General features: G+C 48.8%; 1 protein-coding gene across 5 annotated transcripts; it reads left to right on the plus strand.

Moving 5' to 3' along the window:
• Positions 1–1,697: 1,697 nt before the first annotated feature.
• On the plus strand, positions 1,698–9,940 carry MANBAL (mannosidase beta like). Of its 5 annotated transcripts, none has more exons than XM_030288522.4 (4): positions 1,698–1,803; positions 3,167–3,215; positions 4,918–5,112; positions 7,613–9,940. In XM_030288522.4, exons 3-4 carry the CDS (start codon positions 4,963–4,965, stop codon positions 7,718–7,720), a joined length of 258 nt encoding a protein of 85 aa, XP_030144382.3. In that variant the 5' UTR covers positions 1,698–1,803; positions 3,167–3,215; positions 4,918–4,962; the 3' UTR covers positions 7,721–9,940. The 5 variants fall into 5 exon arrangements, with proteins under 5 accessions (XP_030144382.3, XP_041576141.1, XP_030144384.3 ...); XM_041720207.2 differs by having other exon boundaries at positions 1,774–1,894; XM_030288524.4 differs by having other exon boundaries at positions 1,791–1,819; positions 3,166–3,215.
• Positions 9,941–12,885: the final 2,945 nt, after the last annotated feature.

Consider the following 12,885-nt stretch of genomic DNA (forward strand, 5'->3'; position numbering starts at 1 on the left):
TCTTCTGCACTAATAGACATGAAGGATTATCTAATCCAATTGCTAAAAATCTTTGAAATAGTTATCATTAATATCCACTTAATTCAAATGCTTGGCAACAGCCTAGAAAATCCTTTTATTACAAATGCCATACTTTACTTCCTCAGTAGGTTTTCCCCAAAGTATTTAGGCTCTCTGGTAATAAAGCTCTGCGGGAAAACCAACCTGGTACTTCTGATAGTTTAGGATTAGGAAAAGGGCAAAACAAAACAGATCCTTTAAATATCACAAACGAGCAAAACAGAGCCCAAGGCATTTCCCCCTTTGTAAGTCATCTTATCAAGACATCTCCAGTTCAGAGCTGGAAACTGGACAGGACATTAAACATGAAGTCTTGTCAAGAGCAAAGTCAGAAGCACATCTTGATTGATGCTGCCAGAGTATGTCAAGGGAGCAGATGGAAACCTTGTGGATAAAGAGAAACCCACCAGGACTGAAAGGCCACGTAATTGATGGTGGGATTAAAACCCCCACAGGGATTTAGGGGGTGAGTACATTAAGTCTGAGGTGTCAAGGTCTGGGTTGCTTCTGCCATGGGCTCCCGGCCAGGATGAGAGGACACAGCCTTAAGCTGCACCAGAGGAAGTTTAGGTCGGGCATTAGGAGGGATTTCTTCACAGAAAGGGCGATTAGACCTTGAAATGGGCTGCCCAGGGAGGTGGTGGAGACACTGTCCCTGGAGGCGTTTGAGGAAAGACTGGAGGTGGCACTCTGCTTTGGCTGACAGGTGGTGCTGGGTCAGAGGTCGGACTTGGTGACCTCAGGGATCCTTTCCAACCTTACTGACCCGGGGATTCTGTGACCCACCGGGGCTGGGCACCCAGAGGCTCCCACAGCTGAGCTGGGGCCCGCGGACCATGAGGCTGATTGGCCTCAGGGGGTTTGGAGGAACATGGAGTGGAGCCCCCAGACCCCCACTACCCCTGGTGCCACAGGCCACAGACTGCCCTTAGGCCGCCCTTAGCAACAAGTGCAGGGCGGGCTGGGGGTGGCTGCAAGGGGTGGCTGCTAGGGGCTGTTGCTAGGGGCTGTTCGTAGGGGCTGTTGCTAAGGGCTGTTGCTAGGGGCTGTTGCTAGGGGCTGTTGCTAGGGGAAATTCCAGAGGTGATTGCTGGGGACGGTTGTTAGAGACCATTGCTAGCTGCTGTTGCCAGGGGCAGATGCTGGGATGGTTGTTGGGATGGTTGTTGGGATGGTTGTTGGGATGGTTGCTGGGATGGTTGTTGAGATGGTTGTTGGGATGGTTGCTGGGATGGTTGCCAGGGCAGTTGCCAGGATGGTTGCCATGGTTGGTTGCTAGGGATGGTTGCTGGAATGGTTGCCAAGGACGGTTGCCAAGTCTGTTGCCGGGGCGGTTGCTGGGACGGTTGCCGGGGCAGACACTGGGATGGTTGCTGGGGTGGTTGCTAGGGATGGTTGCCAAGGACGGTTGCCAGGGCGGTTGCTGGGGATGGTTGCTGGGATGGTTGCTGGGCTGGTTGCCAAGGACAGTTGCCAAGTCAGTTGCCAGGGCGGTTGCCAGGGACAGTTGCTGGGATGGTTGCTGGGGCGGTTGCTAGGGATGGTTGTCAAGGACGGTTGCCGGGGCGGTTGCTAGGGATGGTTGCTGGAATGGTTGCCAGGGACAGTTGCCAAGTCGGTTGCCAGGGGCAGACGCTGGGATGGTTGCCCGGTCTGTTGCCGGGAGCGGGCGGTGCCGGGCCGGCCCGGAAGCGCTCCGGGCGGGCGGGATCCGTTCCGGGGCGGAGCGGAGCGGAGCGGGCGGTGAGCGGGGCCGGGCCGGGCCGGGCGGTGAGCGGGGCCGGGCCGGGCCGGGCTCCGCGGGGCAGCGGCGGCTCCAGCATCGCCCCGGGAGGCGAGTGCAGAGCCGGGGGGGCTCGGTGGTCCTGCCGAGGCCGGGCGGCACCGGGGGGCTGGCCCGGGAGGGATGGAGGGAGGAGGGATGGAGGGAGGAGGGATGGAGGGAGGAGGGATGGAGGACGCCGTGGCCCCGCTCGGCCGTGGATTCAGCGCTGCGGTAGCAATAGCCGGCAGAAATTGCCCAGGCTCCCTCCCGACACCTGCTGAGCCGGTTAAAAATTCCGACTTGAGCTTTTTTTTTTTTTTGCCTCGTCCTTTGACGGAATTCTTTCTTTGTACTTTATTTCTACCCCAAGAAGAAGCTAATATATATTACTTGAGTTGTTCCCGTGGCTTTGTCCTCTGCCAGTTGTTTATGCAGTGCCAGGTGTTGAGGACATCGGCTGGGAAGCACAGTGCAGCAAGAGGAGCAAGGAGAAAGGCTGGAGTGTCTCCTGGCTGTGCATGGCCCTGACCCTGGAAATATGTTGGTTATTTACCACAGGGGTGGTCCTGAGCCATGGGGAGCAGCCACATCCTCTTTGGTGCTGTCACTGGGCAAAGCAGGAGTGCAGCCCTGAGGAGCCCCTGGCTGGTTCTGTGGGGAGAGGAAGGCTCTTCCCACTCCTCCAGCTCATTCACTGGGTATCAGAGATCATCAATAACTGCAGGGGGCAAGGGCAGCTTCCTCTCAGGGTCTCACATAGGAATATTGATCATTAAATGCAAGCTAACTGTGGCCATGGTGAGGTGGTCTGAGGAGAACGGCAGTTGACAGCCTGTGGAGAAGAAGAGATGTTATCTGAGGAATGAGTGGTGAAACTGAACTATTTGGGAACAGGGAGGAAGGCTCCACCATCCAGGGACCTGTTGGTTTAGGTGCAAGGCAGAGGCTTTGGGCATTGTGTGAACCACTGGAGGTTTTTAAAACTGAGGAATTTTGCACAGAGTTGGGCTCCAGTGGTGGCAGGAAAATCAATGGTGTGAGCGTGGGTTGCCTGAGCAAGCAAGGACACTGCTGCAATTAGTTGGAGCACAATGCCAGGTTTTTTCTGACCGTGTTTCATGGGATGCTGCTTCAGATGGTGGTGGCAGCTTCTGCCAGCCTGCAGGAGAGTTCTTGGTGTTGGTCATGGCACCTGGATTTGTTAGAGAACTACTAATGCCCTCAGGGGAGGTGAGCTAGAAAAGGGGAAAGGAGGAGAGTTGTAGAAGATGAGGACAGAGATTTTGTTTGTTTTCATTGTATCTGTTTCCTTTTCCTGTTTATCTCTGTGTTGTGTTTCAGGTGTGTGAATCAGGATTATCAACAGGAGTTTGTCCTGAGAAAACTCCAGGTGAGGAATGAAGGAACTTCCCTTCCTGCTGTGTTTGAGGACGGGGCAGGCAGCAATAATGTTTGCCAGAGATAACCAGATGAGATAAATGCAACTCAGAGGTGATTCTGTTTCTTGCTTAGGAAGTGCTGCCTTAGTGGGTCGGGAGAGGTGATTTAAAAGGCAAAAGCAATTGGGATGAGGCACATGCATGCAGGCTTTGTTCACAGCACTGAGCAGCTTTGGGACTGGCTGAGCCTGCCTGGGTCAGTGTGTGTCCTGGCTTCATGTACAGGTCCCACACAGCCCTTGCTGACTGAGCTTGAATCAGAATTTGAAACTATTTCTTTTACTGAAGTACAGACCTGGACAGGACCTCGAGAGGTCACCTGTTCTTATCTCCTGGTTCAAAGGCAGAATTCTATATACCCACACCCATCCCAGGCCAGTGCTGATCTGATCTGTCCTTCTGAATCACTGGTAGCAGGAATTCCACAGTCTCTCTTTTCCAGTGGCTGGCAGTCTGTGCAGTTGGAAGTGTTCTCCTGCCTTAAAATTCAAAATAACATTCTGTATTTCAGCTGAATGAAAACTAAATAATTATTTTTTGTAATTTATATACCTCTCCCTTTAGTGTGTCACCAAGTGATAGTTGCCTCTTGTGCAATGGCATTGAGTTGATTCTCAAATTTATCAACTATAACTTCTCTGGAATTACATGCCACGTTCGCCATTCTTCTGGACTGGGTCACATCTGCAGATTGTAACAATCTCCTCCCATCCTGAGAAATGCAGAGATAGCTCCTGCTTTGGAGATAATTCCTAGGAGGCAAACTCAGCCTACAAACTCAGTCACACCCAAGGTTTAGTGGTACAGAGAATTGTAACTATCAGTGAGCAGTGCTGATCCAGGGAATGCACACTGGGATCATCCAGGTCAGGAAAACTGAGTGGGGCACTAATCACAGCTGAGTGTGATGGCATCTCAGACTAATTGGATTTCCCTCTGGGGACTTCTTGAGGCATACTCTAGCAATTCTGGCAGAAGAGTTCTCCCTTGTTGTAAAAAGCCATTTCTCATTCATAGAGAAAATTGACAACTCCATTAGCAAAAGATAAAGGGAGGAAGGAAGGATGGTCTCATGGCTGAGAAGCTTGGGACCCAGGAGATCAATATTTAGCTCTGCCACAAACTACCTGTGAGACTGTTTTTTTTCAGTTATATGGGGCTTAGTGTAACCAGCCTCTAAAGCCACACTTAAATTTATACACATAACTCGTTCCTCTGCCTTCAGCAGCTCTGCTTCTGTGTGGTTTGAGTAGTTGGGTTTGTACAGCATCTAAAACAATAAGGCTGTGACCACATGGACAATATAAGTAAAAATAAGTAGTAATCACCTTGCATGTGTGATCAACTTCAGGAAGAAATATATTCTTGCTTATTAAGCTTTTCCCTTATTGTTTCATGAACACGGTTCATATTTTGTTTGTCTGCTCCTCACCCACAAATGGCCTCATACCAGCAGTTGAGGGCTGTTTTTGTAGGTAGGTGACAAAAGACAAATACCCAAATTAAACACAGCTTTCCTTTTCCTTTTTGTTACTGCTCCAGTAGATCAAGAGTATCTTCAAAACTCCATGAGGGAGTCTATCATTTGTGGATAACAAAGTGAATGCCAGAAAGGATGATGCAAAAAATTGCTCTGTATTTTCCCCCTTGCAGTAACCAGTTTTCTTGAGAGCAGTAGAGGAGAAGGGTGCACTGACAATGGCTGCAGAGTTGGATTTCTCCCCACCTGAGATCCCTGAGCCCACGTTCATGGAGAATGTGCTACGCTATGGACTCTTCTTTGGAGCCATTTTCCAGCTGATCTGTGTGCTTGCCATCATCCTGCCCGTGTCCAAGTCCCACAAGACAGTAAGTAGTGCTCTTTGATATTGATACAAATGGGCAGAGTCAGAGAAAACAGCAGGGGAGGGAATGTTGAGTAGCTGATGGAGAACACAGCTGTCCCTGGGATTGATGGCAGTTTCATTGTTCATTCTCCTTCCTTCCCTCTGGCTTTCCCACCTCCAGCTTCTGTCTTGTGATTTACCAGCAGATAGGAAAGTCAGGAACAAATATCTGAGCCAGGATCTCTCTTAATATCAGTGAAAAAAGCAACCTGAAGCACTGACAAGGTGCTAAATGCATGTGCAGTTCCTGGCTGCAAGAGAAGGCTTTGTGCCAGCCCATATTGTCATCCTGCTGCTGATTTGCTTCATTAATTGCCAGGCAGGACATCCCCTTTGCAGGACCTGCCTTCAGGAAATGATTCTGGGCTTCAGTTTGTGTGTGATTTTTGGAACCAAGATGCAGGTGGAATTTCTAGTATATCCTAAAGGTGAGGAAAGCAGTTTTCAGGACTGCTTTCCCATCCGGTGCCCAAGGGTCCTTTGATGGAGTTGGCACAGAAGTTGAAAGGGAAAGGTTGATGTGAGGTGTTTCTCTAGACTGAGGGATGTCCCCATCTGCCTGGCTTTTTCCATTAAAGAGAAAAATGGCTTTGGTGCTGGGGACAGGTATTTCAGTGCTGCAAGGTGATCAGGCTGCAAGTTTGGTGCTTTGATACACATGTTGATGGTATATTTTCAGTAACAACTCAGCATGAAGAGTTCTGTTTTCAGACTCTTTATTTCCATGTTTGCTCCCTCCTGTGCTGAAGAAGCCTGGAAACTTTCAACCTCTTGCGGGAAGGGAATGCCTCAGGATGAGGCACGGATTGAAGGATAGAGTTCATGACCCAATTTTTCCACCTTTAACTGCTGGTGTGATGTGATGCTGTCCTGCCATGGGTCATGCTCCCTCCTGCTTGTCCTGGCACATGAGCTGCAGCTCTCAGCAGGGAGATAAACAGGCAGTTGCTGGACACCATGCAGTGCCATTGCAAGTCTTAGAATCTTAGAATCATTCAGACTGGAAAAGACTTCCAAGATCATTGAGTCCAACCTTTGCACTGTTACTCTGCCACCACCCGTGCCTGTCTGTCAGAATCCATCATTTCCCCAGTAAATTTTTGAGAAATAACAGATAAACCCATTCTTGAAAGTTGAAAAGAGCGAGATGTTTGGTCTGGAGTGAGAAACTGGAGACCAGCCCCCAGTTAAAATGATAAGGCTTAAGGACCTTTTACTATTCATTTTTGTAGTATGCCTTGATGTTTGCATACTCTAGTTTTTATTTTCTCCATATATAAACTGTCCTCTTGATGTGCTGTCCATATGACTTGTTTACAAGACCATAAACACCACAGGCTGCCCCTCCAGATCCTTAGAATGATGCTTGAATCTGATAGGGTGTTGGGGAACTTTGCTGTCTCAGAGCCTCAAACTTTGAAGTCTGCCTTGGTTTGGACATTAGAAGGCAGCAGTGTTCACGTTATGGCAGCAGCATTCTGCATCCCTGAGTAACAAGCAGCTCCCTGTGCACTGAGCACAGCCTGTGGAAAGCCAGCCAAGTCTCCTTCCTTGGAAAGCCACACAGATGTGAGATGTAATAGCCCAGTAACTTGAGAGACTTTGAAGCAAGCTCTTTGATTAAAAGGACACTGTCAGATGCTGCCTCCCCCTCCATTATCTGGAGTTCTGGCTTGGGAGCTTGGAACTCGCACGTCTCGCTCAGCCGTTTTTTGTGTATCCTTTTCCAGTTGGCACACTCAGGCTGAGAGAACCCAAGATGCTAAAGCAATATTTATACTCAAATGCATTTAATGAAAGGAGGCAATCTGCATGTGTGTGCTTTCTCAGAGGAGACTGGCGCTGTTCCCTTGTGTTTTCACAAGATAACTAGATTTTATTTCCCATGGCTGCAATATTATCTCTCATCTTCTCTGAAGGAAACAAGCATCACATCTCAGTATTTTGTTAGTCCAGATGAAGAAAGCTTTGCCTGAAATTCCCTCCTCGGATTTTAGAGCCTCTGAACTTTATATTCTTACTGCTACTTTGGGGAATATTTTTTTTGTCTTGCACATGATAGTGATTAATGTTTGGCAGAAATGCCTGCTGACTATTTCCATGCATCCTGATGATTATATGTTATCTTTTCCTAATTCAAATAGTTTTCATTTAGTGTTGATTTTCTTCTTGCCTTCAAAGTTTTTCTTCTCCAAAGCCTGTTTTAGATATTTAAGCTTTTCATGGCATCTCTGGTAACAAGCTGTTTCTGTGCAGAAACTCACACTCATCAAAAAGCACATGCAGAAGGAACAGAGATGATGCTGCTCAAGTCTCATTAAATGTGGCCTCAGTTTGACATCAATGTGTTCCAACAGATACCCAGCACTTGTTTCCTCTGGTTTATACTTGAATCCCCAAAGCAACCTGTTAGCAAAGGGTAAGAAAATAGTTACTAACTGTTTCTTAATTGATTCTTGTAGGACTCGGACAGTTTTGAGCTTAAGAATTCAGAGACGGTGAAGAAGCCAAAGGCAGCTGCTCCACAGATAAGCAAGAAACCTAAGAAGGAAACCAAAAAGAAACGATAGAGGTGTGACTGCTGAGCCCCCAAAGACCAAATAACCACCTATAATCGTGCTTCCTCAGAGACAGCATCAAAGCAACTAACTCTGTTAATGGTTTTCTGGCATTGCCATCTTTTACTTTTCAGGGGCAAGGGAGAAGAGTGGAAGGGTTGGGGTTCTGCCGTAGATTTCTTACAAGCAAAGAGAACTTCACATATCCAAGACTTCATTTAACTTGATTAATGTGTCAGTCACCATTAAAGTGACTTCTTCCAGTTCTGGTGGGTGGAGGGGGCTGTTGGCCTGGCTCCTCCGTGCTGGCTGGGATTTCTAGTGAAGTCCTTGTGGAAAGTGTAGCATGAGTTTGCTACTTTGGATACCGGTTTGTGTTGTGTTTTTTGAAGGCAGAGGGATCAAATGGACCATTATGGCTTAATCATAATGCCTTTGTCATATTCTTTAATTCTTTAGGTAATAACTCACCAGATTCCAGACTAGTGGAGATGAAAGCTTTCATTTCCCCAGCGTCGCTTCCTCTTGTTCCCCACCCATGCACTCTTCCTCTCTATTCCCACCTTTGAAAGCAGGTACATTTGAGGGAACTGAGGCTGTGGTGGGGATTGCAGTGACTACAAGAATCAGGAAACAATTTGACTTGGAAGGTGCAGAATTTAATGCCTGTGCTATGGGAGTTGTTCTTGGAAGCTTGGGAAAACCAGGCACTGTGTGCTGAAGAAGAGCTGCTGAGGTGGGAGTCTGGGGATGGTGCACTGGTGGTGTATCAGCCTGCCCTGCCTCACTGTGCCATGGATAAACCCTGCTGCCAGCTGGCTGAGCCCTGACCAAGGGCCCTCTTTCAGCACAGCTGGGGATCATTGCACTTGCAAATCCCTCCCAGCCTTCCTGCCACAGTCTGCTCCATCTCCTCTGGCCGAGTTCCTCCTGAGGGTGAACATGTTCTCAGCCTGAGGAGATGTGGTATTTTAAGATGCAAGGGGTGGCAGGCCAGCTGTGTACCCTGACTGTATGGCAGGAGACACTCTGTGTTCCTTCAGGCTCTGGCTCTCCAGGCCCAGGGACAATCCAGGATTGGATTTAAATATGGCTAGACAGGACTGGAGGAGATAGGTGGTGACGTAGCCACGGAGTCTCTGTCGAGCAGCTCAAGCTTCCTGATGCCAGCTCACATCTTGGTTTGTTTGATCAGGAGTGAGTCAAGGGGAGGAGAACCTGCTCTCTGAGGCGCACCCAGGGTTCAGAGCAGCTTTGAAGGAGGGGTTCTCCCTGGCAGGGCTGCAAGTCTGTGATCCTCTTTGCATACACAGACTCCAACCTCGAGTCACAAATGCCTGGTGAGCCCAGGTGTGTGTTCTTTAACAGCAGGTGAACAGCACATTTACAGAAACCATCAGTGCTGAGAACAGCCACGTCCTCTGCTCACTCTTGCTGGTGTGGGGGTGACAGATGGATCCCAGTACCAGTGTGACTCTGACTTCCCTGCTCCAGGCTCTCTGATGCCCTTAGCCAGAATGCTGGCACCAAGTTGTACTTCTTAAAATCCAGCTTGGAGTTCTGCTTTAAATTCTGTTTTTTAATTTTTTTTTTTGAGCTACATGAATGCAGTACCAGGAGGACAGAACAAAGCATAGGAGACACAAGCACTCTAAAGTTAAGTTCTCAGTACAAAGAAATATTACAAAAAGTTCCCATGCAAATAACAAAGAACAGTGTTGTGCCATGAGTTTCCATGATGGACCTGTGCTCTGTCTCTGATCTGCAGGGCAAAGAAAAGCCCTCAGTAGGTACTGCAGATCACTCTTTCCATTTTAATACATGAGAATGGATTTATGCAAATTCTAGCTTTCTGCAGGTTACCTAAAGCAGGGGGTTAATGCTTTACACATTATCCAAAATGCAGAGTCAGTTCTGCAGCTCAGAACCAGTTAGCAGTGGGCACTGTGTGGCTGGTACCTGAAATAGCAGCTACTACATCAATGTCCACATCCAGCTATTTGCAGGCTGGCTCACTCATAGCTCAGTAGAAATCATGGATGTTGGGGTTTGGTTTTGTTGGGGGGGAAGAGGGATGAAGATAAATTCTCCAGTCCATTCCTGACAGCTTTATACCTATTTGAATTATCTTGTTTGCTGAACTTAGAGTATGTAGAGATTACCAATAACCCATGTATTTTAGTTTGTCCTGAAATGTGTAATAAATGCCATCAGAATCTTTGTTATAAAAGATACCTGTGTTTAAAGTTGTGCTGCTTGTTCCCTCACATTCACTGTGAAAGCTGCCAGAGCTCCCAGACTATAGGAACATAAATAACCTATTCATTGAAATGATCCATTAAGGGAAATCCTTTCAGATCCTTTAATCTGTGAGAAATTGGTTAGTGAATACTGCCAGGCATGTGTGCATCTGTATCTGTGCTTGACTTGGGAGTAGCAAACTAGCTCCTAACACTGCTTCACCTTTCTGGAAAGAAGAGAAAACCAGCCAGTGACTAAATCAATTTGCTCCCCATGAGGGGCTCTAAAGCTCCCATGAGGGTAACCCCAATAAAGGCATCATTTGTTAACAGTGCAAGCAGGGGATTAGAGGGAATTCAGGCTGCTAAAAGGGATTTGATTTTCAGGAGCCCAGGTTTGCATGGCTGCAGCATGGGGCTGCCTGGTGGCTCTTCTTGGCTGCAGTGAGACAGACCAGTGAGGTAGCCAAGCTCTGGCAAGTGTGTGTTGGTTCTTGGTAGCCAAGCTGTGGCAAGTATCTGCTGGTTCTCTCACCAGAAAACCAAACCCGAGAAGGACTAGTGTGGTGACTCCTTTCATTCTCAAGCACTTTTTTCCAGGCTGTTTTGTAATTAACATCCCAAAGGGAGCTGGAGACTTCATTAAGTCAATTTTATTGAAGGGGAGGTTTTCAAAGGTTGTCTCCAGGTATCTGCCAGTAGACAGCACCTCTGCAGCCACACCTTGTTCTGCCACCCAAAGTCAGGAGCTGGCTGAGGGCTGGATTTCCTCTGCTGGTGTGTGTCACGGAGTTCCTGTCCCTCAGCAGGACATGCCTCAGCTCTGAGAAACATGGCTGGGACTCGGGAGTTCTCTCCCCTGTTTCTGATCACAGTCAAGCAGCTCTGCCTCTCTGGCCATGCTCATCTCCAGAGCTGTGGCCACGGCTGTCCCCTGGAGCTGTCCCATGCTCACAGTGCACCTTGTGCTCCCCCAGTGCCAGCAGCGCAGTCCCTTGAGACAGGCGGATAAGTAGCTCGTGACTGGAGTTCCAGTTCACATAGTTCAATTAAATCCCCGTTAATCTTGTTCAGACCTAATTTACTTTCATTCTCATACACAGGCCTCTCTCAGCAGAGGGATTCTGCTGAGGTTCCCTGCTGACAGGACTGCAGAGCCCGAGGCCCATCAGACACTGATGTTTGCAGAGCAGCCCCGTGTCAAGTCAATAAGCTCAGATTATTTCCCAGCCTGTCATGAAGAATGAAAATACTCCTTCAGTGCCTGGGTTTAGGGAGGCTCAGGCTATCTGGCAATGCTTGAGATGATAAGGAAGCTGTGGGAAGGGAGGACCTGCTCAGTATTTGCCATGGCACTGCTCAACCATTCCCGTGTGTGTTAATTTTTGGACAGCTGGGAGCTGGGGTGCAGGACTTCTCTCCTGAGAGCATCTCTTCCACACTGATACTTCTTTCAGGCAGAAGTTGTGTTGTTCACAGCCTGTGGCCTGCAGGGATTGAGATGACTGTATTGATTTAGTTGTTTGTTTATTAATCTCATGAGGCATCAGAGACTGACTGCAGTGAGAAGATGAGATGAGGCATGGAGAGTGCTGGAGTACAGAGCACTGCTTTGTGTTTGATGATTAGCTTGATTGCTGGCCTTGGCACTGGGAAGGGATCTGACCCTCCTGTTCCTCATGCAGCCATGAGGGATGATTTGCTTGGGAAGCATTCCCTTTCTCCCTGGCCACAGATGTGGGCTGTAATCAGTGTTTGCATTGCTCCTCCAGCTGACAGTCACTGCAGGTCCAAGGTCCAGCTCTTCCCTGGCAGTTTGTGGCTTTTGAGTGGTGGTTTGTGGGGGTGTTTTCTGCTTTTTGGTACCCAGGCCACTGTGCAGTAGCTGCTCCGAGTGTCTCTTGCTTGGAGCTGGCAATTGCAGGGCAATGAAATCTGCTTCCTGCCTCTCCCTTGAAATTCAGCTGATTTTCCTATTTTGTGATGCTTCTTCACAATTTGTGGCTTTTCTGTCACCGTGAATCACTGCTCTTGGTGCAGCCCTTAACTCATGTCCACTGCAGTAGTTCAGTCCTTGCAGACACCTTTTACCTGCCAGTGACAGTGGGCATGACGTGATACAAAGAAGGAACAGGTGCAGGAGCACCCAGGATGGAGAAAGGTGTCCCTTTGTGAATTTTGGCAATTATTTTTTCAGCCAGCAGATGTAACAGGCAGGGAGCGAATTTTCCCTGCCTTAGGAGCCCCAGGTGTGCCTACACAGCTGTGCCAAGCACATCATCCCTCGAAGCCATGAGGAGCCAAACCCATCACACACCACACTTCTGAGCTCACGATGAGTGGCTGCTGTGGTGCTGCCTGTGCCCCACACCACCCCTCAGATCCTGCTCCTCACCAGCCCGTGCAACATTTGTCTTGTGCAATCCCAAACCTCTTGCAGTGCCCACTTCCCTCCTCGCAGCTTCCCTGGTTTCATTTACTGCCTGGAGGCCCCAGCGTAGCTTTGATGCCCCTTGCACTCTGCTTGCCTTCCCTGGGAGAGCACAGTCCAGGTGAAGACTCGGCCATGCAGAGCAGGGCCTTGGAGCACAGAGGCTGATGGGCTCCTCCATGGTTCAGTCCAGCCTTTCTGGCTGGTGGGTACAAGGTAAACCTGCTTTGGGTCACATCTGCTCTGCTTTTTTAAAACATCAGGTTAATGTCTCTTGTTGTGTGAAAGGAGCTCAACTCCCCAGTGGGGGAGCTGTGGCTGGAAGGGTTGAAGGGCTCTCACTTCTCCCCATCTCCAGCTCCAGGCAAGGAGCTGTGTCTTCAGCGTCATGCTCTGCTGGAAGTCCTGTTTGCACAGCATTCCTTTTGTGTGAAACCTGCACTCGGGACAGCTCCATGCTCCTTGCCAGAGGCTGTTCCAGCCTCTGAGCTGCCACCCCTGTGTCA

The sequence above is a fragment of the Taeniopygia guttata genome, chromosome 20, assembly GCF_048771995.1.
Source record: "Taeniopygia guttata chromosome 20, bTaeGut7.mat, whole genome shotgun sequence".
NCBI classification, from domain to species: domain Eukaryota; kingdom Metazoa; phylum Chordata; class Aves; order Passeriformes; family Estrildidae; genus Taeniopygia; species Taeniopygia guttata.

Excerpts from the sequence above, each read along its gene's own strand:
- MANBAL (XM_030288522.4), top strand. The coding sequence starts at position 4,963 with ATGGCTGCAGAGTTGGATTTCTCCCCACCTGAGATCCCTGAGCCCACG. Across the intron at positions 5,113-7,612 it reads TGTCCAAGTCCCACAAGACA|GACTCGGACAGTTTTGAGCT; the intron begins GTAAGTAGTGCT and ends TGATTCTTGTAG.